Source organism: Toxotes jaculatrix, chromosome 7 (genome assembly GCF_017976425.1).
Source record: "Toxotes jaculatrix isolate fToxJac2 chromosome 7, fToxJac2.pri, whole genome shotgun sequence".
NCBI lineage: Eukaryota > Metazoa > Chordata > Actinopteri > Toxotidae > Toxotes > Toxotes jaculatrix.
Genome location: NC_054400.1, coordinates 26,125,573 through 26,148,035, shown reverse-complemented (window position 1 = coordinate 26,148,035; position 22,463 = coordinate 26,125,573). Strand labels below are relative to the sequence as shown.

At 40.7% G+C, this 22,463-nt stretch overlaps 2 protein-coding genes across 3 annotated transcripts; both read right to left on the bottom strand.

Moving 5' to 3' along the window:
- Positions 1-65: 65 nt before the first annotated feature.
- Positions 66-17,722, bottom strand: araf (A-Raf proto-oncogene, serine/threonine kinase). Of its 2 annotated transcripts, none has more exons than XM_041042840.1 (16): positions 17,672-17,722; positions 15,964-16,184; positions 13,835-13,938; positions 12,097-12,199; positions 11,780-11,934; positions 11,135-11,233; positions 10,879-11,023; positions 10,220-10,247; positions 9,965-10,098; positions 9,663-9,865; positions 9,308-9,484; positions 8,840-8,886; positions 8,160-8,278; positions 7,815-7,946; positions 7,160-7,294; positions 66-6,832 (listed from the first exon to the last, which is right to left on the bottom strand). In XM_041042840.1, the coding sequence occupies exons 2-16, from the start codon at positions 16,072-16,074 to the stop codon at positions 6,692-6,694; spliced, it is 1,833 nt and encodes a 610-aa protein (XP_040898774.1). In that variant the 5' UTR covers positions 16,075-16,184; positions 17,672-17,722; the 3' UTR covers positions 66-6,691. The 2 variants fall into 2 exon arrangements, with proteins under 2 accessions (XP_040898774.1, XP_040898775.1); XM_041042841.1 differs by having other exon boundaries at positions 9,965-10,095.
- Positions 17,723-18,067: 345 nt separating this feature from the next.
- imp4 (IMP U3 small nucleolar ribonucleoprotein 4) lies at positions 18,068-22,302 on the bottom strand. The gene is made up of 9 exons (XM_041042842.1): positions 22,220-22,302; positions 21,387-21,495; positions 21,182-21,265; positions 20,958-21,067; positions 20,334-20,466; positions 19,418-19,572; positions 19,228-19,322; positions 19,062-19,135; positions 18,068-18,398 (listed from the first exon to the last, which is right to left on the bottom strand). Exons 1-9 carry the CDS (start codon positions 22,220-22,222, stop codon positions 18,286-18,288), a joined length of 876 nt encoding a protein of 291 aa, XP_040898776.1. The 5' UTR covers positions 22,223-22,302; the 3' UTR covers positions 18,068-18,285.
- Positions 22,303-22,463: the final 161 nt, after the last annotated feature.

Sequence of the window (22,463 nt, the reverse complement as noted above, 5' to 3'; positions counted from 1 at the left end):
TTTACCCGTCTCACCAAAAAACCCACTCAGTATGAGGCAAGCAGAAAAAGCTGAAAACAAGCCAGTAACACAGAAGAATTTATTTATTTAAAGAATAAATCCTGCATCAATATTTTAAGACAAACAACTAAAAAAATACTAAGATTTCCTTTACACTTAAAATCAAAATAATTTTGTTCTTTTTTGAAACCATCACACAAAAAATAGAAACAAATACAATTTTTGTAATTAAAAAATGTAACTGTACACAGCAGAATATACCATTTATTGCAAACTGAACAACCCTGACACCTCAGAAACTATAAACACAAGTATTGTAATTCACCTACAGATATGAAAAGACAAAAAAAAAAAACTACTCTGATACAGCTCTCTCATCTTCTTCTCTTCTGAGACAAACAGTTGTGTTAAGACTGGTTTTCCCTCTCCTGTGTCCCTGCGAGTCTCCAGAGGCAGCACAGTATCTTGTATGTGTCATGAAGCCTTTCAGGTCCATTTTAACAGGGATTTCCAGTAACTGTGGCACTTGGTCCCTTCCTCCTTTAGATACCAGATGAACACAGTCCTCTTTGACAGTCTTTCACAGTCCACTCTAACAACAAACTGAGCCACAATGATTCCATATCCTTTCTGAACAGGCAAATAAAGAGTCCTCCGCTACAGGAAGTCCCTCTGAATGGCGATGCACTTTTGTCATTGATTCAGAGGAAACCTGGTCTGACATTATTGTAAAGCATTCCTGATCCTGCGACGTGGATTTTTTTTTAAAAAAAAAAGGACATTCTGTCCTTGCTATTGCCCAAAGGTTATATGAAGCAGCTCGTATAGAAAGGATGGGTTTGTTCCATTCAGCAGCCTGAGGCCGTTCAAATACTCATAAGCTACACTTAAATATCACAGGACAGGCTCAAGTTTAACTCACCACTCACCAAAAGAACAAGGTACTTTTACAGTATTTACGAAGTGTTGCCATTAACAAATGCTATCGTAGTGAAACCCTATGAACAAAATGTTGCTAAAAAAAAGTTTGATAACTAGTTTGTGCTCAAGATGTTGAAAGGTGCTATATGTAAGTTTTCTCTGCTGCTGAATGTGGTCTCCTTCCAGGAGCAGGTGGTGCTGGGGATAAATGCTAGCCAAGAGATAGACAAGAGGTTAGACTGCACCCTCTGGGCAGCACTACTTCACCCTCTGACGTTGGCCTGAGGGCAGACTGGATGCCACAGTAACTCACTATTGCAAGGTGGTAGTAGCAGGCAGGGTGGGCCAGGGCTAGCTGGTTAGCATGCTAACTTCAATACAAGAAAAGAAGCAATAGAAACAGAAGCGAAACAAGAGTTAACACTGGTGTTGCTTTCCACCACTATGAGACAGCTCTCGGGGAGTAAAGGGATGAAGCTTGATGCTGAGCTCTCAAAGCTTCTTCTAGACTAGGAAGTAAACAGCTGCTAATCCTAACATTGGCTATGGAGTGATAGCAAAAACTTACATGTAGCACCTTTACAAGAACAGCCATTACAAATGCCCCTGCAGTAAACGGTACCGGAGTAAAAGTCATTTGAAGGAACAGACAGTACCGTGCCTAAAAGAACATTCATGTTGGAGAGAGCCTGCGGCGTTCCAGAGAGTGATGTCTCTGAACACTGAATCCACCTCAAAGAGCCGCCGTCGCAGATGAGAATATCTGCAAAGACATCAATAAATAAGAGAAAGACGGGAGCAAAAGTCTTTCCCAACCCTGCTTCACAAAGTCCAACCCCCACCACTAAGACCAATGTCCCCCTAATCCCCGATCCACCAATATAACTGGAATGAGTAAGAACATTTAGGGTTCCCAGCCCCTAGTTTCACAACATGAAAATTTCAAGGTTCAAACATCTGAGCTGCTGTCAGTTCATTAAGATCTGCTCTACTTCAGGCTCAGTCACATCACATACAGCACTCAGAGGAGGACAGTTCACAGAAGACCTGACACCACCAGAGACCTCACAGCTGCTGCTCGTCCATTTACGATCGAGCGTAATGCTAAAAACCATGACTCATTAGTATCGTGAAGGTAATACTTCCAATTCCAAGGAAATAAGCAGCAAGAAGACTGGCTGCTTTTTCTTTCTTTCTTTTTTTTTTTAAATTACCTCACTTGTTACTTGTAAATCCAGGAGAGTGCATGTAACATGTAGGAAAGAAAAGTCTGTGTAAGGGCTCTGGCTGAAAATCCTGAAAGAGTTGAGACATTCTGAAGGAAGGTGTTGCTCTTCCTTCACTCAGTATATTTCCAACCAACTATCCAGCCAAAAACAGAGGCACTGTTAGCTGTGCTACAGCCTACAACAACACGTCTACTAAATGGGATACCTGGAGTTTCAGTGGATTCCACGGGAAGAAACTGACATTCATTTCAGCCAAAACTGGACAAGCAATTTCCAACTGCTATGAACAGAAACAGACACTTTATTTGTTGAGAAAACAGTCTCAACAAGAGGTTGTTTTTGGGACTTTCGATCATACCACACAATCTACGATATAAAACAGAGTTTCCAGGCTTCAAAAGAGCAACATAAGGGACCCCTGAAGGGAGATTTTTTTTTTCAGTACTGCTGTTTCTAAGGTCAAGAATCAACTGTGAGCCTCCACATTTAAGCCAACATGCATGAGAGGGCTTTAAAGAGCTCAGACAAAATGGAAATCTGAACATAAGCCACAGAAACTATTATCATTATCCAAATTTTCCAAATCTACTGTTTGCTTTTCCAAATTTAAACATTTCCATTCAAACCTAAACCTTAGAATACATAGATGGAACCCTGACTATGCTGAGTACTACCAATGTGTCCTTGAGCATGTGGAATCAGCTCCTGGTCCACAGGAGTGAGACTGTAATGACTGGATATCAGGTATGAATCTGGAGACAAGACCCTTTACTCAGCCTCGAGGCCCTACTCAGCCTCGAGTACTGACAGCACACTGTCAACTGACTGCTGAAGGAGAGGCTAAAGGTTCTGTGTCTCATTTTGCAAAAATCACATAACTGAACAGTAATGGCTTATATTTGTTTCTACTGAAAGCATATCTGAGAACATAAAGCAGATGCCAGGTGATAATCTGTTGAAACCCAGCTGGAATCCTTAACAGTGGTAGTACAGGCGCTAACAAGCAAAAAGCCTTCCAGAAATACAGTGCTCCCCTCTCGTGTAACAGACCAAAGAAACAGAGAGAAGAAGCAGCTCCAGACATGGTCCAGCACAAAGTCTCGCCTACGTTGACACTTCTGATGGTTCCACATCGCTGTAAAGTGCTTTTTGCATGGGATTAGCATCATAAAGCCATGAGAGGGATCCGACAGTCCCACACTACTAATTATCCCCTGTGATAACATAAATCCCATGATGCATTTTGCTCTTAATGGGAGCAGTGTTTCACAAAAGTCTACACCCGCCCCCCCCCCCCATCAACAAGGCACAGGTAGTCGCATCCAACAACTGGAGGAGCACAGTGATGTTAGCTGAATCCTGACACCCTCTCATTGTCAACCCACGCTCACAATGCAGCAGAGACACTGACCTCTAAAATACAACTGCACCACAAGGCCCCACACACCATTACAGTTCCCCCGTCATGGAAGGTCTTTATGTAGCTGTAGGCCTAATTTTGTCCTCGTCTCATAGTTATGTAAGGCAGCTTGTATCAGTTATGTCAGCTAATGTTATTATACACCCACACTTATTGGAAAGTTATTGCATCACGAAGCAGCTACACACCTGAGCATTGTCTAAGCGGTCAAATGGAATCGTGTAGGTCAAAAGACAAGGGCAACTCGTTACAGGCCTAACCCAGAGATAACACTGTGAGCAACATGAAAAACAAGTCACTGTTTTCCAGACGTGAGAGCAGGAGAAGGTGTACAGGGCATGGATGGACACGCTTGGCCGTGAAACACTCACAGAAGGCAGGGAAATCCTCTAGACTGCCACTCCATCACTGTGACACAACAGGTCCACGAGCACTGCCTCTACACATTCATTACTCTAAGTATACAAGCATTAAAAAAACAAACAAACAAAAAAATATGCAAGATCCTCATGTTTTTATGAATCTTCCAAAAGCCACACTGAATCACTGTGCCATCCTGGCTATTAACAGATTTCCATGCTTCCTAGTTTCTCTACAAATCTAATTTCACAGCAACAGCTCTTCCTGGAACACCAAAAAAAAAAAAAAAAAAAAAAAAAAAAAAAAAAAAAAAAGATTCTGACAATGACAGTGACAGCCACCTCAAGTTTCCTAGTCATCTAAAATTGTTGTCTGAAAGATGACGACCAGCCACTGACCACTGAGTCTTTGGAGTTAAGGCTCATCACTACAAGAGCCAGGTACTACGACTCGAGTGAACGTGAACAGCAGGATTGCTTGTTGAAATTGGAAGGCCTCATTATTCTGTGACCAGAGTGCTTGCCCAATTCTCTATAGTGTGTAAAAAAAAAACTGTTGAGACTATCAGGACGACGAGAGAGCTTAGGGAGGCAGTGGGATGCTGCTGAGAGAACACTGTGAGGGCAGGTTTTTCACTCTGCCTCTGAGTGTGGCCATTTGAAAGAGGTAAAAACACATCTATAGTTCATCTGAAGCTTACCGAGCCCTTTAGTGTCTGCAAATCGATATTTACACTTCTCACATCCAAACCAAAGCAACCAATTATCATGTTAGTCACAGTGTTAATGCATCCCCAACAACCACAGTACTAAGCGTATGTGAGGGGGGCACATATGCGTGAAATATAGTAGCTAATACATGGTGCAACGTATGGGAGAACAGGACTGCAAAAGACTTGTTGAAGCTGTGTGCTATGGCAGTGGACTCCAGTCCACGTGTGTCTCGTCTTCTAGGTGCAGCAAAAAAAAAAAAAAAAAAACTGAACTGAAAACTTGCAAACTTGCTAAATGTAGCAGCAATACAACTAATTTACATTAAGACTGCTTCTTAGAAACATCTGTCAATTCCGCTTTAGGCTAAAAATGACAATCATTTAGGAAACAACCCAAGTCATTCATGACATTCTGATTTTAAACTCATGAAAAGGAGCCTGTGGGATAAAAAACCTTTAGGGTTCCATGTTCCTTGAGAGTTTCTTTCATTTAACACGGTTCTCTAATGAGAGCTGTGAATGTGTGTCCATCATTGCGTTGGTGGTAGACCAGCAATCAGAACGGATTTTATACACGATCGCATAACAACTGTCAGGGTCAGCCATGTCTGAAATGTTGGGGTTTGCAGTTAGAGAATCAATCAACACCAAGGTCGTGGTTTACTGAGATGCCCTAATCTGAACTTTCTTAATAATCCTATCAACGCTTTAATACCCTACTGATGTTCTGAAATCTTTAAATAAAATGAAATTAAATGTGTGGGGACACTTTGAAAACTTGCAATATTTTGACTTGGAATTGTGGAATATCAGAAGGATCCTTCTGTATACACTGCAAGAATACTGGTCCTAACAACTGGTTCAAATCCTGTTCAGAGTTCTGAGTACTCATGGCTCAGAACTCTGAACGCACTGACAGGTGCCACGACCTGTTCAGCTACCACAGGTCGAATGCACTTTTGGAGATTGACTTTTTATTAGTCCATTAATGGAAACTCAAACGAGCTTGGTGATTTGCAAGACAATGGAGTGCCTGCTTGAGGACATCCATCTATATAAGATATTCTTCAGTGTTGAAAGACAAGGTCATTTTGACTTGTAAAGATCCACCACTCCTCTCAGGCCTTTCACTGCTACACTTGTATATACAGAGAGAGACACTAAGGCATTTTTTACTGCATAGCTCAGTCTATGACGTTTTGCCAATCTTCTAACAGCTTCTAAAGGTCTGAGTTATCTTCCTTTGCCTCCTCTGGCTGGTGTTAAATATACTGCGTGTGCACTAATGTATTTTAACAGTGAAATATCTACAAAAGCAGTTAACAGTGGAGGTTCCCAATGAGACAAAATGTCCTGTCCTTTATAAAAAAAAAAACACTCTCAAACAGGCACTCGGTCTTCTTTCAAACCACTAGATTCACATCTCAGATCTCCAGCCTCATTTGCATTGCATTACACTCAAAGGGGCGCATGATGACGGAGTATTAGAAGTATGTAAGCTAATCAGGTGACCTGAACCAACAGCCCCAGCATCATGGCTGAGTTGAATGGATTAAAATGTTTGATTATGATCACAGTGCTCCTCAAAGATCTGAGTAAGACTATTTTTCTACTGAAAATGGGCAGCGCAGTTTTGCAGTGCACGTGTAAAACATGATGTTCTTACATTTATGTCAAAAGAACTCAACATACCTCTCAGTAGGTCAGAGTATCTAATGGAAGTCAACCTGTTTGACGAATTGATCAGAGGCATTTTAACATACTTCTGGATAAAGCAGACCACCATTCTTTCTCTTGATGAGCAGATCTCTGTCACTTGTATAAAGGAAAAGAACATTCACTATTCCACTAAGCAACGTGTTAAGGTTATTTCTGCAGTTTGTTACTGAGTTTTGCGTTGAGTGGTGCAGCTCCAGGGCTCTGCAGGGGCAGATAGTGAGTTGGGGGTCGTGGTCTGTCAGGACAGCCAGCTGTGGCCTCTCTTGAGGCATAGGAATGCTATGGTTTTGGGGCAGGGTGGCAGCCTCTCTGCCCAGTGCTGCATGGAGCCTAGAGGGGCATCAGCCTGGTGGTGTGGAACAGAAGGGGATTCAGGTCCTCAGCGTGGACGGCCCGATGGAGTGATGGCTCTGAACGACTCCGCTCGATTTTTGGAAGCAGGTCTTGCACTTGCTCAATGGCCACCAGGATCTAATGAAGGAAAAACAAATGTAAAATTGGCACTATAAAATTTAAGTATGGTGTTCATATACATATGGTTGTCATTCTCCAGTCTGGATTTCATAAACAACTGAGCATGTGCACAATGCCATAATAACCATCACTGAAATAAGAAAACTTTTTAGACATACATCTGTATGGAACATGTATCCCTGTATTTCCACAACTTTTAAAAAAGACATGACAGATGGAAAATCAGTGAGCACTGACAACCAGTAGCAGCTGAAACACCAGCTGGGATTACACCAATGAGAAAAATGACAACAGTACCACAACAGTTACCTATACACCACTCACCTGTGGAAACAGGGGCCTCTCATCACGTTTGAACTTCAGGCAGTCAATGATTAGCCTTTTCATTGACTTGGGTGAGGTACTATACAGCTTAGTGAGGTCTGGAGACAAGTAACCACGTCCAACCATAAAGATTATCTACGAAAGAAAACAAAAAGCAGACAGTTACTGAATTCTGACAGTCCATGCAGGGGGAAAGTGCCAGTGTCACTATAACATAAACTACAGTTAAAAAACAAACAAACAAAGTAGAAGCCCTATCAGTACATAAACCCAGCTCACTGTTGTGGCTGCTCCTTTGTTGTCTGTGCGGTCATCACTCCGTTTCTCATCTTTCAAATCAATTCTTTTAGGATGTGTAATAAAACATGACAGCCTCGTGGCAAACTGCACCACATACTAAAAGTCTATAGAGTGGCTACATGCATGTGGTATGTGGTGTAGGTTGATTGAAGCAAGCATGTAAATGCAATACACTGAAGCTAACAACATAACATTAGTGTTCATGAGTGTTAGATGACGCTGATATTTAATAGCAAGCTGTTCCTCATGCTCTGAGAGGGAGTGTCTTCAATCATCATGCTGGAAAAAAAATCTGAAAAATACTTTGCTTTAGACTGAGTTAGTGTTGTGTGTTGACAAAGTAGTGTGATGTAACCTGGTCTCTGTTGTTGATATTGGAGTAAGGCAAGGTCCCTGACATCAACTCAAACAGCACTACTCCATAGCCGTACACATCAGACTGGAACGTATATGGGTTGCTGTCCTGCATTCTGATTACTTCAGGAGCCTTAGGAAAAAAAATAAAGAGGAAAAAAACAATTTATGTAATGAACTGCCATTTATTTCACAGTAGATTAAACATTACTGGTTACACTAACCAGTAATGTTCTACAATTGCAATCTCAGGTATTCCTTAAAGTCACAATCCATTCACAGCTTGTCAAATAAAGGATGTCTCTGTAGAATCAGAGTCATCATATATAGTAAGCAACACACTTACCATCCAGAGAATGGATCCACTGGGCTGCTCCACCTGTTGAGAGCCGCTCCAGCGAGACTTCACTGTGGCCAAGCCAAAGTCACCAATCTTAACAGTCCAGCCCTCATGGAGAAAAATATCTAGCAGCAGAGCTCAGGAAACATTACAACAGAAATCTGGTGTATATATTCATGGTATTAGTTATTACAAAAACCTTTAACAAGCAAGAAAATATGAGAATGAAGAGGTGTAGAAAGGAAAATACCCATAGAACAGAACGGGAACAATTGTAACATTTTTGATTAAGAACTTGTCAGCATTCATTTTTTGAACAAAAACTAACCAAATGTACATTTTGATTTGATTATGTATTCAAATTGAGGGACTACATGAAAAGACCTATGCTAATAAGGATGAAGTAAACAGTTTACCCTAACAGTAATCGTTTCATTTTACAGGGACAAAGTAATGAACAGCTTACTGTCCAAATACTTTGACTCTTCTATATGTATCTGTCTATTAAACAGTTATGATTCATGTTTGTGGTTTAACATTTCCTAAATACTGCACAGTGTTCAAAACTGCCACTGTAGTTACTGACTGAGTCTAAAGTGGTCAAAGCTCAAACACGTACACAGATCTGTGTCTCACACAGTTCTTATATAGGATTTAAAAAGCCACCACCGAACAATAAAGGATACTGTTTGACTTCAGATCTCGATGAATTATGTTCTTCGCATGAAGATAACTGAAAGAGAGGGAGAAAAAAAAATCCACATCACTGATTTCATCTGCCTGAGGGAACAGACAGAGCATTGGATTTCGAAAAGAGCCAAATCCACTTACTGCATCCTGCACAATGCTAATAAAGCAATGTGTTAAGTCATCAGCTCTCACAGGCTCTCGCACAGGATGAACACTTTTTACTTTTATCATTACAGCAAATGTGCCTCCTGCACTGTCAGACTGTCAAGGTGTCTTAGGTGAAACAAGTTAAACACGACTTTAACAGATATAAACGAGTTTGGAGAGTTCTGAGTTCATGAAGTGACTATCTGTTATTACACTGCGAAAAACACTACCTCAGTTGGCAGCTGATGCTTCAAGTACATCAAAAAGGGTGTCAGTAGTTGAGTAATGGTGAAATGTAATTTAGCAGCAGGTCTTACTCCATGCCCTGTGCTGTCTGTCTGGCCACATCAATGCGCCGCATAGTGTCAAACTTGGTTTCTGTGACATGCAGATGGCGGTACAGGCTGCTGCCTTCACACCACTGTGTGATGATGGCAAAGTTGGGCTTAGTCATATAGCCCATGAACAGCAGGATGTTGACGTGGCGGGTCTTCCTGTAGAGAACAGAAATGGTAATAGTGTTAGAAATTCCACTGTTTCATTCAGTTGTGATTAAGATGGCAGGTGTTGAATTGTTATAACTGAGTTAGATCAAAGTGCAATGACAAAATATACGGATGTTACCTGTTAACTCCATTAACAGGTGTTAACAGAGTGACAGCTAATACTGACCGTAAGACCTGCATTTCATTTTTGAAGGCCTGTAACTGCTCAGGTGTTGGCTCGGTGACTTTAAGGATCTTGATTGCCACGTCTCCGTGCCACTTGCCCTTAAACACCGTTCCAAAGGAGCCAGCACCTATTCTCTTCTGAATGGTGACTTCTCGAGAGTGGACCTCCCAGTAGTAACTTGAGTCCCTGCAGCCCCCTCGGTGCTGAAACAAAACATGGGCTGAATGATCTGAACTACAGACTCACACAGAGACTTGTTTGAAGACAAGCAATGACTTGTGAATAAGGTAAAGACGGCCTACCACTTTCTTTTTGTCGTCAGATGAGGAGGACTTGCGCTCCTTGTGCTCTGAAGGGGACTTTGGTGGTCTCCTACCTGGAGAGCCAAGAGATGAGGGTGGGCTGGTGGAGAGCTTCGGTGAGGGCTCAGGACCTACTTAATTGAGAGAGAGTGCAAGGAGAGACAAGTCAATAGCAGAATAACAAAACGTATAAGATTATAAGATGCTGACAAATATTGAAATAGGCAAAGAGGAATAAAACAATCAAAACCGCACCCATTGTGTTGTTGAATTTTAGCGCGTCCTAAAAGGCGGAGAAACACAGAATAGTTAATTCACATTTGACAACTTCATACTTAATAATACAGGTTAATAAAGGTGTTAATATCAAGGTTTTTTTCATGCCTTTCATTTCCCCTTGGTTAGTTTGGCTTCAGTGTACACAGTGCACTATGTATTAAAACTTGACTGTCATCCATGGTGGTGGAACAAGTGTGGAACAACATAATTATTCACAGCATATTTTACCCACCGTGTTTCCTGTAGTTCAGCTGCATCAACATTCTCTTTTTAGTCTCTGGACATTGTCCAGTTTCTGTTTTCTGTAACTGCCAAACTGACCCAATTAATGGGGAAGCTATCCGGGGTTTTAAAACAGTTTCTATCCTACTAGGTAAGAAAACAACCTATTAGGTTAGTTGATTAAATAGTGGTATTGTGTTTAATATTTTACCAAAATTCCTATCAGCTAAGAGGAGCAGATCATGGCTGAACATTATGAGTGAACAGCAGTGAGTTTGCTCGGCTTTATCATTTCCCACCAAGTGTGATTGTGATTTCCTTGTAAACTGTAACCATTGACTAGAGATAGTAGATATGATTGGATCCTCTTGTAAGAATAGAAACCAATCCAAGAAAAATAGGCGATCACTTACCTCTATGGCGCTGGCATCAACAGGGCCCACTGTGCTGACCATATGAACATTGGGAGTGGAGGTGGAGCGATGCCTCTGTAGAGACTGGCCGTCTCCACCAGGCATGGGGAAGTTAAAGGCCGAGGTTGGGGACAAGAGGTCCATACTGTGTAATGAATTGAAATAGTCAACAATTTCTATTTGAATATCAGTTTAACGGACTGAGACTAAGCTGTCCTTTTAATTTGAATATCATTTGTTTAGTATGGGAGCTTACCTAGCAGGATCTGGGGTTATGGCTAGGTTGCTCTTTGATGGGGAACTGTCTGGCAATAGTATCTGTGGGTACTCATCTGTGCAAGGATTATGCTCAATCCTGGACAAAACACAGGGGAAAAGTGATGGGACAAGACTAATGAGATATAATGAAACCCAGGGTCAGACAAAGACAACAGAAACCATGATGATAATCACACAAACTGAGCAATCCAGTGGTTGAGCTAAAATATATTTATCAACAAGTTTTGACGACTAATGGGATCCAGATGTTACAAAATTAACACTTACACACAGAAACTGTTATTAAATCTCATAAAATCACAGATGAAAAACAAGCAGGCAAAATCTGTATCTATACCTGGTGATATAAAAGAGGAGCTGATGTGATAATCAGCTAGTAGCACTACTCTATCTACACCAGGGGTGTCCAAACTGTTCCACAAAGGGCCGTGTAGCTGCAGGTTTTTGTTCCAACCAATGAAGAGCACACGGTTTGACCAATCAACTGTCTGAAGACTGAGATCAGTTGATTGGAAAACAACGCTTGCTCTCATTGCCACCATATGACTGTGTGTAGTGTATGTACACCCACTGACAAACTAAACAGAATCACTTCATGACAATGAGCACTTCTCCAACTCACCGTTTGGTCACGGTATCCATGTCCACACACACAGTAGGGACCTTGCTGCTACAGTGCTGGTGAAATTTGTAGCCACATGTCTGACATCTAAAGCCATTGAAAAGAAACTTGTGGCAAAAATCACAGTAAGCTAGCTTGAAGAAGGTTTTCCGTACCTGCACAGACAAAGAGGCCACAGTATTCACTCGTACAGCAGCAATGTTTAAAGGCAAAAAATGTTTAGGCAGAAATATTTAAGAACCAATAATAAGCTGTAATTTCTAAGAAAGAATAAAATAAGAATAAAATCAGGGTATGTGCATTTGTCAGGTGCTTACAAAGTTGTGCATGGTGAGGGGAATATCATCCAGGACCTCGACTAAAAGTTCTTCTCCAACCAGAGGAGTGATGTCTGTGTCCCACTCTGTCAGTCTCTTACGACTGGAAAAGCAAAGACACGAAAAAGGAAAAAACTTAAATGACAAAACAAAGATTATACACACTATCAGTTTTGAAAACCATACACTTCTAGATGTCACATGGCTATGTACACCTTTCTATAAATACACCGTTATATACACTATGGTTCAAAAGTTTGGGATCACTTGCAAATTTCATGGTTTTCCAAAGAAAAACAATCACTTTTTAAAGCAAATAAAGGGAGCATGGTATTTTTTAGGTTAGTTTAGTATCTGAAGCATCAGCAGTTTGTTTGTTTGTTTACAGGCTCAAAATGGCCAGAAAGAAAGAACTTTCTTTAGAGACCCATCAGTCTATTGTTGTGCTTAAAAGGGAAGGCTATTCAATGCGAGAAATTGAAAGGAAATTTAAAATCTCTTACCATGCTGTTAACTACTCCCTTCAGAGAGCAACACAAACTGGCTCTAACAATGACAGAAAACGTAGTGGGAGGCCCCGATGCACAACTGTGCAAGAAGACAAATATCTGAGAGTGTGTAGTTGAAAACAAAGACACCTCACAGGTCCTCAACTGGCAGCTGCAGTAAATAGTACCCGTCAAACACCAGTGTCAGCATCAACAATGAAGAGGTGACTTGAGGATGCTGGACTTCATGGTAGAATTGCCAAGAAAAAGCCATATCTCAGACTGGCCAATAAAAAAAAAGACTGAGATGGGCAAAGGAGCAAAGACATTGGACACTGGAAGACTAGAAGGTGTTGTGGACAGATGAGTCCAAATTTGAGGTCTTCGGATCAAACAGAAGAACATTTGTGAGACGCAGAACAAATGAAAAGATGCAAGAACAGTGCTTAATACATCAGTCAAGCATGTTGGAGGCAGCGTGATGGTCTGGGGGTGATTTGGAGGTGGTAAAAGAGGAGATTTGTACAGAGAGGAAGGGACCTTGAAGAAGGAAGGCTACCACAAGATTTTGCAACGCCATGCCATACCCTATGGACAGCACTTGATTGGGGCCAGTTTCATCCTACAACAGGATAATGACAGCTAGAATGCCTAGGGTCTGCAGATCAAAACAGTTTATGTTGTGATCTAAACCAGTTAATTTGTGGGTAGAACTTAAAGTGAATCCCACCTAAACTCAACAGTGTGCACACAACCATAAGCAAAGTAAGTCAAAGCTGAATTAGAGAACTGCCCATAAACAGGAAATTTACAACAATTACAAATGGTTTGGGTAATAATCTTACTGTTCTCTTTAAATATGACTAACCTGGGGATCTGACTGTGGAAGAAAATCATTTCCATAGGAACCATCTTTTTGAATTTCTTTCTTCTGACATTGTTTCACTCTGTCAAATTCTCAATTGTCAATTTCAAGTTGGGCAATTTCAAGAACTTTATTCCCAGCACTGAATATTGCTATAGAGCCACATGAATATAACAAATTAATTGCGATTTTTTTTATTTGATTAATCCAATATACAGTGTTTACCATACAATGATTTATTTGTGGTAGCCTGCCACAATGTCAACATTGACCACAACCCATTCACTTTCTTGTTTTTTTTTTTTTTTAACTTTTTCAAATGGCTAAAATCTTATTTCACTGCAGCGCTTTGACTTCCTGAACCTTCACCGACCCACTATCTTACCCTTCTAGAAGGCGGAATACAGCACAGCACTCTTGGGTTAGGCCTCTCACTTTGAGCGCTTTGTCCAGACTCTCGTGCACAGTCTGTCCTTGGCGAACATTCACCTGAAAACAGGACACCGTATTTGAACAAGTGTGACTTTGGAAAGACATTCACACAGGTAAATATATTGGGGTATACTCAAAGTACTGATATGGCAAAATTATTTACACAGTTAATGCTGACACTACAAATTATCCATGTTGTGACAGGGAACTTCCATCAGACTGGAACTTCAGTACAGCGTACAGATCCTTTTTTACCCCAAACAATGTTACATTGATGTTTTGACCACAACAAAGCTCTTATGGACGACACTGTGGGATGTCAACCACTGCTGCTGGTCCCATGGTGATATTACCACACCAGATATTTCACAGCTATACAGTATAGTCCATGCAGTCCTGCTGACAAGTTTACTATAAACATTTAGTGTTTGTTTCCTTCTCCTACACGTGTGAATGATGTGCTTTGTTTTTCCATGTGTATGTGTGGTCTGTCCTCTTTCCATGTCTTCGTGGTGGAAAGGAGGTTGTGTGACACAGGCCCTAACTGTTGGGTGCACCTGGAAGTTGCTTAGCATCCTTCAGGTCATTTTCTTCAGTAATGTTTATAATCAATATTCCTGTCATCCTGATTGTCCGTACTGCAAATATACTATGTTTACCTATTTTGTATACAGGATATCAATTGCACATTCATTCTGGAAGAGGGATACCTCCTCTGCTGCTCCTCCCGAGGTTTCTTCCATATTTTTTCCCATTAAAGGTTTTGTTGGGAGAGTTTTTCCTTGTCAGATTCGAGTGTCTGAAGACACAGGGTGTTCTAATGTACACATTGTTAAGGAGTCAAATTTGTGATTTGTGATATGAGGCTATATAAATATAATCTTATCTTAAATGTTCATTTTCAACATAGTGCTACAAAACAGACCTGGTACTTAGTGCTGTTTGTCTGTTAATTTTATATAAAAAGCCAAGCAGGAAAACAGGAGCAGCTCAGCCAAATTTTGCTTTGGCAGGATTTCATTCAGCCAGTGAGGTTCCTCTGGCTTCTAAAATCATTATGTAGGAAAAATGCAATTGCATTACTGTTTCTGTCTGTGATGGATGAGAAGACTAAATGAGCTAATGCATATATCTACACGTCCATTTTGCAACATTTTTGAGCAATGGGTTGTCTGCAACATTCCAGCAAATGTAGCAAAAAATTGACTTAAAGGCATGAAAAGTGAAAAGAGTATGCTAGCCTCACTGTGGTTTACTGTTGCTCTGCACTGTAAAAGCTTGGACACGAGCCTTGCTGACTTACAGGGAGTTATGGATAACATGAAGAATATACTGTCCTCCACACCACTTTAAGCTCCATGCACAATCACCATTATCCCTAACATTACAATTTAGCACACTGCCAACATGACAGGACAATTTAACAGCTATTTTTCAGAATAATAAAACATGAAATCTGTGTCTAATAGGAATTGTTGGTCAAATAAGCAAAAGATGGTGGCAGGCACCATCTGTGAAACCTTACACCAACTTCCCACTAACTTACTCATTAACATGCTGTGAAAGATGCAAAATTTTGTGTGAGTAATTACACGTACTACCAACAGTGCTGGCATAATTCTTTCACAGAGTTGGTAACTGCCAGCTATCACTCACTGATCCAGTTACAGCACAGTCATATTTTCATTTACTGAATGTAGGTGTCGGTGCAACAAACTTGCACCGACACCTACATTCAGCTGCTGCAATATAACCCTGTTACTGCTTAAATTACATAATTTGAGCTAAAAATTACACACAAATTCTTTTGTGTCACTGTTTTTTGTATTATATACAACTCTCTTCTCAACTGAGATATGTTTATACTGTTTATACTGCTTATGTTTATTTATGTTTATACTGTTTTTTAATTTTATTTTTTTACCGTAACACTGCGGGCCTAGGGAGCACTGCAATTTCAAAACCTGTGTATGACCTGTACATATGGTTTTGACAATAAAGTTGACTTTGACTTTGACTTTGACTTTGTACTGCATGACACTACATGATTAACAAAGAGAGGTACAGAGCCATTCGACTCACCACTGTCCTCTGTTTGTTGGGGAGGTAGACTCGGATGGTGCCCCCACCTCGGGGTACATCCTCTGGACTAGTCTCCCCCGAGGAGGAGTAGGAGGAAGAGGCGGAGGACATGATGAGAGGCAAGAGGAGATGGGGGATGTAGTTTTTGCACTGCAACACTGCAACCTCAGGACTGCTTCATGCACAGTGGGGTCCAGAGGCGTTAGCTCTTTACTTAGAACCTGTAACAACATGGACATATTTCAGTTTGGACACAATATAATAACATGTAAAAATCCAACATAGTGCACAAAGGCTGTTCTAAACACCTTTAACAATGTACATGATTAAAAAAACACTACATGGGGGAAAACATGTTTGAAGGGCAGACAGCTACACAATACAAATAAGCATCCATATCAGAACTGGGCGTTAATCAGGACAAACCATTTCAATTAAATAACGTGCAAATGCCAGTTTACGCATAAAAATAATATAAATAAACAGATAAAAAAGAATATGATGAAAATTGGAAAATTACAACAGGCTAAGCCACAAACAGCTATTTGTAATTAGTTGTTTGTGGCTACTGAACTAAAAATACATCAAATTAGCACAGAGTGAAAGAAGGGGGGCTGGGGAGGGGTTTATGCAACTCTATTCTCTCAACACTGCCTTAGTTGTATGGAGAGACGATGATGCCAAACGCTACAGGTGCATGTCTCAGATAACAAAAATCAGAACAAACGCTTTAAAAGCTTGACTTTTAAAGTTATCGAAATGACTGTGTCTGCTTGATATATACATTATCCAGGATACACCAGAGAACCCCGAACGAGTCGTGAAGGGTTATTAGTGATTCTCATATAGATAACATAACATACATAACATATATAACATAACCTTTGTCGCAGAAGAAGAAAGCATGTAACGTAATAATCCGAGTTTTACAAGAGCGAATAACACGTAACGTTACCGGGCATTAACGTTACATCTGTGTAATTTAGCAGCACAAACGTCAAAGATGATCACAGCCCAGATACTCCTCACAGCAAACATCAAGTTTCCCTGATGTAACCAACCACCTTAAAAGGCCGAGCGTTAAATTAATATTGACATGAAGTGCTGGCAGTCAAAGTTGCAAAGCCGCAAACTACTCGCATGATGCAAATGCTAGCTGACGTTAGCCACTTAGCTTAGCATAAGGTTTGACTGCTATGCAATATGACATTTCGAGTTTTGGGAGGCCACGTTTCTCTTGGAGCCCCAGTTATATGACTTTAGCTAACTAGCCAACTACTTTTAAAAGTGGTAGTAAATATGCAAGAAATGGCATGGTGGCGATATAATGTTAACGATGCAAAGTTAGCAAAGCTTTAGTGAATTCCTCTCTGCTCGCCTTGAAACTGTGCTAGCTCGCTAGCTAAGCGCTGACGGGAGTGGGAGAGATTATCTAGCTAACTCAGCGGCTAGCTTACTTTAACTGTTACTGTGTGCAGCTTTGATGCTAACGTTACTTCTAGCCAGCTAACGTTAGCCAGCTTGGGGGGTTTACTACCGCGTCAGTTTGCTGGCTACTTCTAGTGTCCTCCCAAAATACACAACCGTATTTAATTGACATGCATAAAACAGCACGACACAATTGTCGCTCTACATTTGTCGGGATAACGGCTAAACCACTTTCCGTCAAAATGTTTTATTACAGTTTGGATACAAAATACACTCTTACCTGTAGCAGCCATCTTGAATTCTCTCAATCTGAAGTCGGATCTGTCAAGAACTTCGGGGAAAGCGGAAAACCTCTGAAATGCTGCGTCTTCATTGGTTAAATCCTGTAGCTGCCGTTCTTTCATTTGACAACACCAGCTGTACGTGTAACGGGTAGGAGTTCAGAGTATAAGTCGGTAACGTACATGAACTACACTATACATTTGGGAGCAAAAATGAACCAATACAGATAAGTAAATAAATAAATTTGAAGCGAACTTGGTTGTTACTTATACACTTAAGGATATATTTGCATATATATACACATTATATATTATATATTTTTACATATGGAAAAGTATGAACTTTTTTCCTCTATGGATAATACAAAATACCACTGAGCCAATACAGGTAATTAGAAACAACGTTTATTACAAAAAAGCATAACAGTTATCATACACTCATATACATAACAGAAAACAATTGATTAGAACTTATAGTCATATTTGTTAGGTTACTCTAACAAAACCTCACTTGTTATTTTATAAACTCTGCATTTTAAGACTTTTATTAGTCCAAAAAGAACAGCTTTTGACATCAATGCAATTATGCTTTCTTAGATCCTTTATTGACTCCTTATTGCACACTGAGAAATCTCCTTTTCTTTGATGTGTGTGTATACGCATGGTGACGCCACTCGACATCTGCGGTGCTCTCATTCTCCAGGGTGCCGAGTTTGATCATGTACACTGAACAAAAGAATACATGTAAACATTTTACACATCCCAAAACAAGAGGAGGGGAACAGAGGAATTTGACTGAAACAGGAAAATACTCCAAAAATACTATTTCCTGGAAACAGAAATCCTCATTCCACACTGGTTCTTTTTCTTTCTTATTCCTAAATTCCTGATATTTTCAGGTTCTAGAAAAAAACTAAGTAGAGAATTCTGGGTTTAAAAAAAAAAATGCAGGGTGGTCTGGCAAAAAACCTGGCACAACTTTTCTTCTGACGCAATGTCACATCACCCAGCACTGTGTTGTACTGGCCAATCAAACATCCAAACACACACCGAAGATTACTTTATAATGTGCATCTTGGAATTCCTGCTGTAGTCGAAATGAGAGATCTTGTCATTTTTGTTGTCACCACTTCCTTCGAGGTGCAACATCCTGTCTCATAGTGTTAACTGCTGAGCGATGTTTCATATTCTCATGAGCCTTCAAATACAAAGATGTATTACTCAGTCTCCCCTTCCAAAACCATACTGCATGGTAATACCAGTACCTGCACCAACATACAGGGATGTTTTCTGGTCTTATTCTAACCAAACCAGTACCGGTACTGGACCTCTTTCTGCCCTGGATGAATCTAGCAGATGAAAAATTTCTTTTTATCTCTCCATACTTACACTTCATTTCAAACCTGGGTCCTACTTCTGTCAGCTCAATGTTCTTGTGGTCTGTTTTCTTGTAGGTGTGATGTCTGTAAGCAAAAAAAGCATGATTACTATCACTGCTGTTCTGGTAATGTGAGCTCTGTATGGCATTTCCAGTGAAGAGTGCGTTCTCACGGACCTGAAGGAGATGAAGTCCTCTTGGTTGGCAAATGTGATTACACGCCTACTGTCCTCCTTGGGCACTGGAAAAAGATACTTGAGGATATTCGATACCTGTGCAAGCAGAATTAATTAGTTGTACGCACAAAGAACTGGTGAAAGAAAATATCAATGGAATGTGTACAGTGCATGGTCCAGCACTCACTCACCCTCTTCCCGAGCTGTGAGGTGAAGTTGTGAAAAATGAGGTGGGGGTAGGCCTCAGACATGGTGCCTATGTCTGGAACATCGTGCCTCATTACCACGTTGTACAGTGTGAAATAAGCTGTGGGCCCAAATGGCAAGTGGCACACCACCAGGCCATCTGTAGATATAGAGGAACAAAAACCAAAAGAAAAAAAAAAAGATGAGAAACTCCAAGTGCAGTTATTCTTTCCTGACTGTAGTTTACCTTCACATTACTACTCTGATTACTGGATGCTGGAGTGACTGCTATGAATTCACTGATTTATTGTCTTTCGTTCCTTGAGTGGTTTTATAATTCTCATTAAAGCAAGAGTCGACTGGCAGCCACATTAGCAGCCTTGTGAGACTTCACATAGCCACAGTGGTGGTAGCATAAACCCATGATGACTGTCAGCCATTGGCCCAACCCTAGTTTACTAGTTAGAAACATCACTGTACCAAATTTCATGGGCAATCCAACGACTGTCAACAACTTTCACTCTACGCCAAAACTGTAAACCTCACAGCAGAGCTAGAGGAAAAGTCGAGGATCATTAAAGTCATTAGGAAACATCCTGTGGATCAGTGTCTGTATAAAATGTCATGGTAAACCATCCACTGTTTTTAAGATATTTCAGTCAGGCCAAAGTGGGGGATAAAAAGATCAAAGAAATCATCCCTAAAGCTGCTAGTGAGGCTAAAAATGAGCTGGAAGTACATCTGGTGCAAACCTAATAAGAGCAAATGTGCCTGTCCAGTTTTCATCCATCCAACTGTTCTGATTTCTGTTGTGTGAGAAGCATTACAAAATCATGAGGCTGGTAGTGTAGGTATAAACTTCCATGGGGCACAGCTGTAGTGTTACTGATTGTTGTTTTAGATTGTAGTAAAGAAACGTACCCGGCTGTCCTCTTGTTTCATGCACGATGACGAGGTCTGTAACGTTGTTGGCTTTGCAGGCTCGCACAAGAGCATTAATCTCATGGTTTCCTCTGTTCATGCGCTGGGCTCCAGGGAACATCAGCTTTACCTCCTGTAGCAAGATCCACACAGCACATCACATTATTCTCCACTCTCTTTACAAACTTTTCCTGTTTCTCTACAAGGATTGATTGTTAAATAAGGAAAATTTAAAAAGCAGGTGTATGTGGCTTTTTTTCTGTGGCATGTAGATCAGGGGAATTTATGAACTCAGTAAAACTCAGAAGAATGGGGTTATAAAAAAGAGGAAAAAGATGTCTGATGTTCACTGTGAAGCACAAAGTGCTATAGTCAATATTCAACCTTCATCACAGCTCCTCTAGATATCCAACCACATGGCATCATGGGGATCAGAGTGAAAAGTTGTCCACAAGTTTCAGTACCCCACTCAGAGACACTTCAACAATGAGCACTGAGTGATACATTGAGCATTAAGAAGCTTGTTTACATCCGTCCATGCATCACACTTGCAATTTCCTGTAATCGGCCAGCCTCAGTCTGCTGTCCTAACTGAGTAATTCACTACAGAGAAACTGGCCTGACCTTGGCAAACATCTTGAGTCTGGAGCTAGGGTCCCTGGAGGTAGTGACCATGACTTTAGGATCTTCCACTCCAGCCCATTTATACTCATCATCCATGTGAGAGCTGACACCTGCACAGACAAAATAATATAACAATGATTAAATAAAAAGGGATGAACACTGATAAACTGGCTAATACATCAGGTAGGATACTGTTGATAACAGCAAGAAATAATAAAACCAACCTTCTGCCCCTTCATCGTCATACTCCAGTAGTTTCTGTAGCTGCAGAGCTTCTTTGCGAACCTCAGTTGGAAGAAGAACATTTTCTGGACAGAAAAAAAACAGCTTTCGTTGTACAAGGATGTGAGTGGGATTGTTTAGACTGTGGACAGCTTGTCGGGCAAAATGCAGGAGGCAAAACAGAATCTAAAGAACATGCCATCCTACCATCAAGTGCTCCCTTCAGCTTCTGTTTTTTCTCCTCTATTGTTCGGAGCCTGTCCTCTTGTGCCTTCCTGTACAGGTACTCCCTCCTCAGTCTCACCTCCCGACGAAGCTGTTAACGATACATCAAGACCATTGCACCAAATTATCTCAAGCAAGTTCTCAGCAATAAGAAGAGGGACACGATGGGGTAGGACAAGCTGGTCAGGAAGAGAGGGGGACCCTGTGCAAACTGACAGTGACAGTCACTGTTTGCACTGCGAAACTATTTACCTACTGCATCAACAGACTCATCTGTAGGACCGTGTGGTCCTACAGATTTTTGACATCTTATTTCTATGTTTAGAGCCGTTACTTTATACAGGCTGATTTTTTAATGTTTGTCGCACTGAGCTTCCTGGATGACGAAATTTCCCGAGGGATCAATAAAGTATCCATACATCTATATTATATTTTTAAGAATATAATAGATTAGGTGGCATTGTCAGAAAGCTGAACTCAATCTACACTGAGTTTCAAGACATTCGATTAAATGTTATTAACATTTGTTCTGTGCCAATCACAAAACGAACAGTTGTTTTACACGACAGACATAATGACCAGCTGGATTTGTGGTGTAAATAAATAACACACAATCCAACAACAATGACCATACACAAGTTGTGGGCTGCAATGTGATGTTAGCATCAATGTAGATCTCAGGCAAACATGAATTTACGTTAGTAAAAGTAGCGTTAGCTAGCTGCTAACGAAACATCGCTCTTCGCCACGGTAGATTTCACACTAAGCTTTTAAACAGACTTTACTATAAATTTTTAAAATCAGTTTTAACTTACCATGATTTTTTCTCTTTAGCTAGCAGTTGGCAAGCAAGCACCACTCACACGTGAACAGGAAGACATGCCTATAACGGTTTCTGTCATTCGCTAACAGAGCAGCAAATGAGAGAGCTCGATGCTGACTGCAGAGCGTTTCAAAATAAAAGCCCGAGCTTCGTGGACTTTGCACAAAAAAATCCGTGTTTACCATCAGTGCTGAACAGTCCAGGCTTCAGACTGGCAACAGAAATTGTTTATGTAA

Excerpts from the sequence above, each read along its gene's own strand:
- araf (XM_041042840.1), bottom strand. The coding sequence starts at position 16,074 with ATGTCCTCCGCCTCTTCCTCCTACTCCTCCTCGGGGGAGACTAGTCCA. Across the intron at positions 13,939-15,963 it reads CCAACAAACAGAGGACAGTG|GTGAATGTTCGCCAAGGACA; the intron begins GTGAGTCGAATG and ends TCCTGTTTTCAG. Across the intron at positions 11,935-12,096 it reads CCCTCACCATGCACAACTTT|GTACGGAAAACCTTCTTCAA; the intron begins GTAAGCACCTGA and ends TTGTCTGTGCAG.
- imp4 (XM_041042842.1), bottom strand. Across the intron at positions 21,068-21,181 it reads TGACGATGAAGGGGCAGAAG|GTGTCAGCTCTCACATGGAT; the intron begins GTTGGTTTTATT and ends TTGTCTGTGCAG. Across the intron at positions 20,467-20,957 it reads GACTCAAGATGTTTGCCAAG|GAGGTAAAGCTGATGTTCCC; the intron begins GTCAGGCCAGTT and ends ATCTTGCTACAG.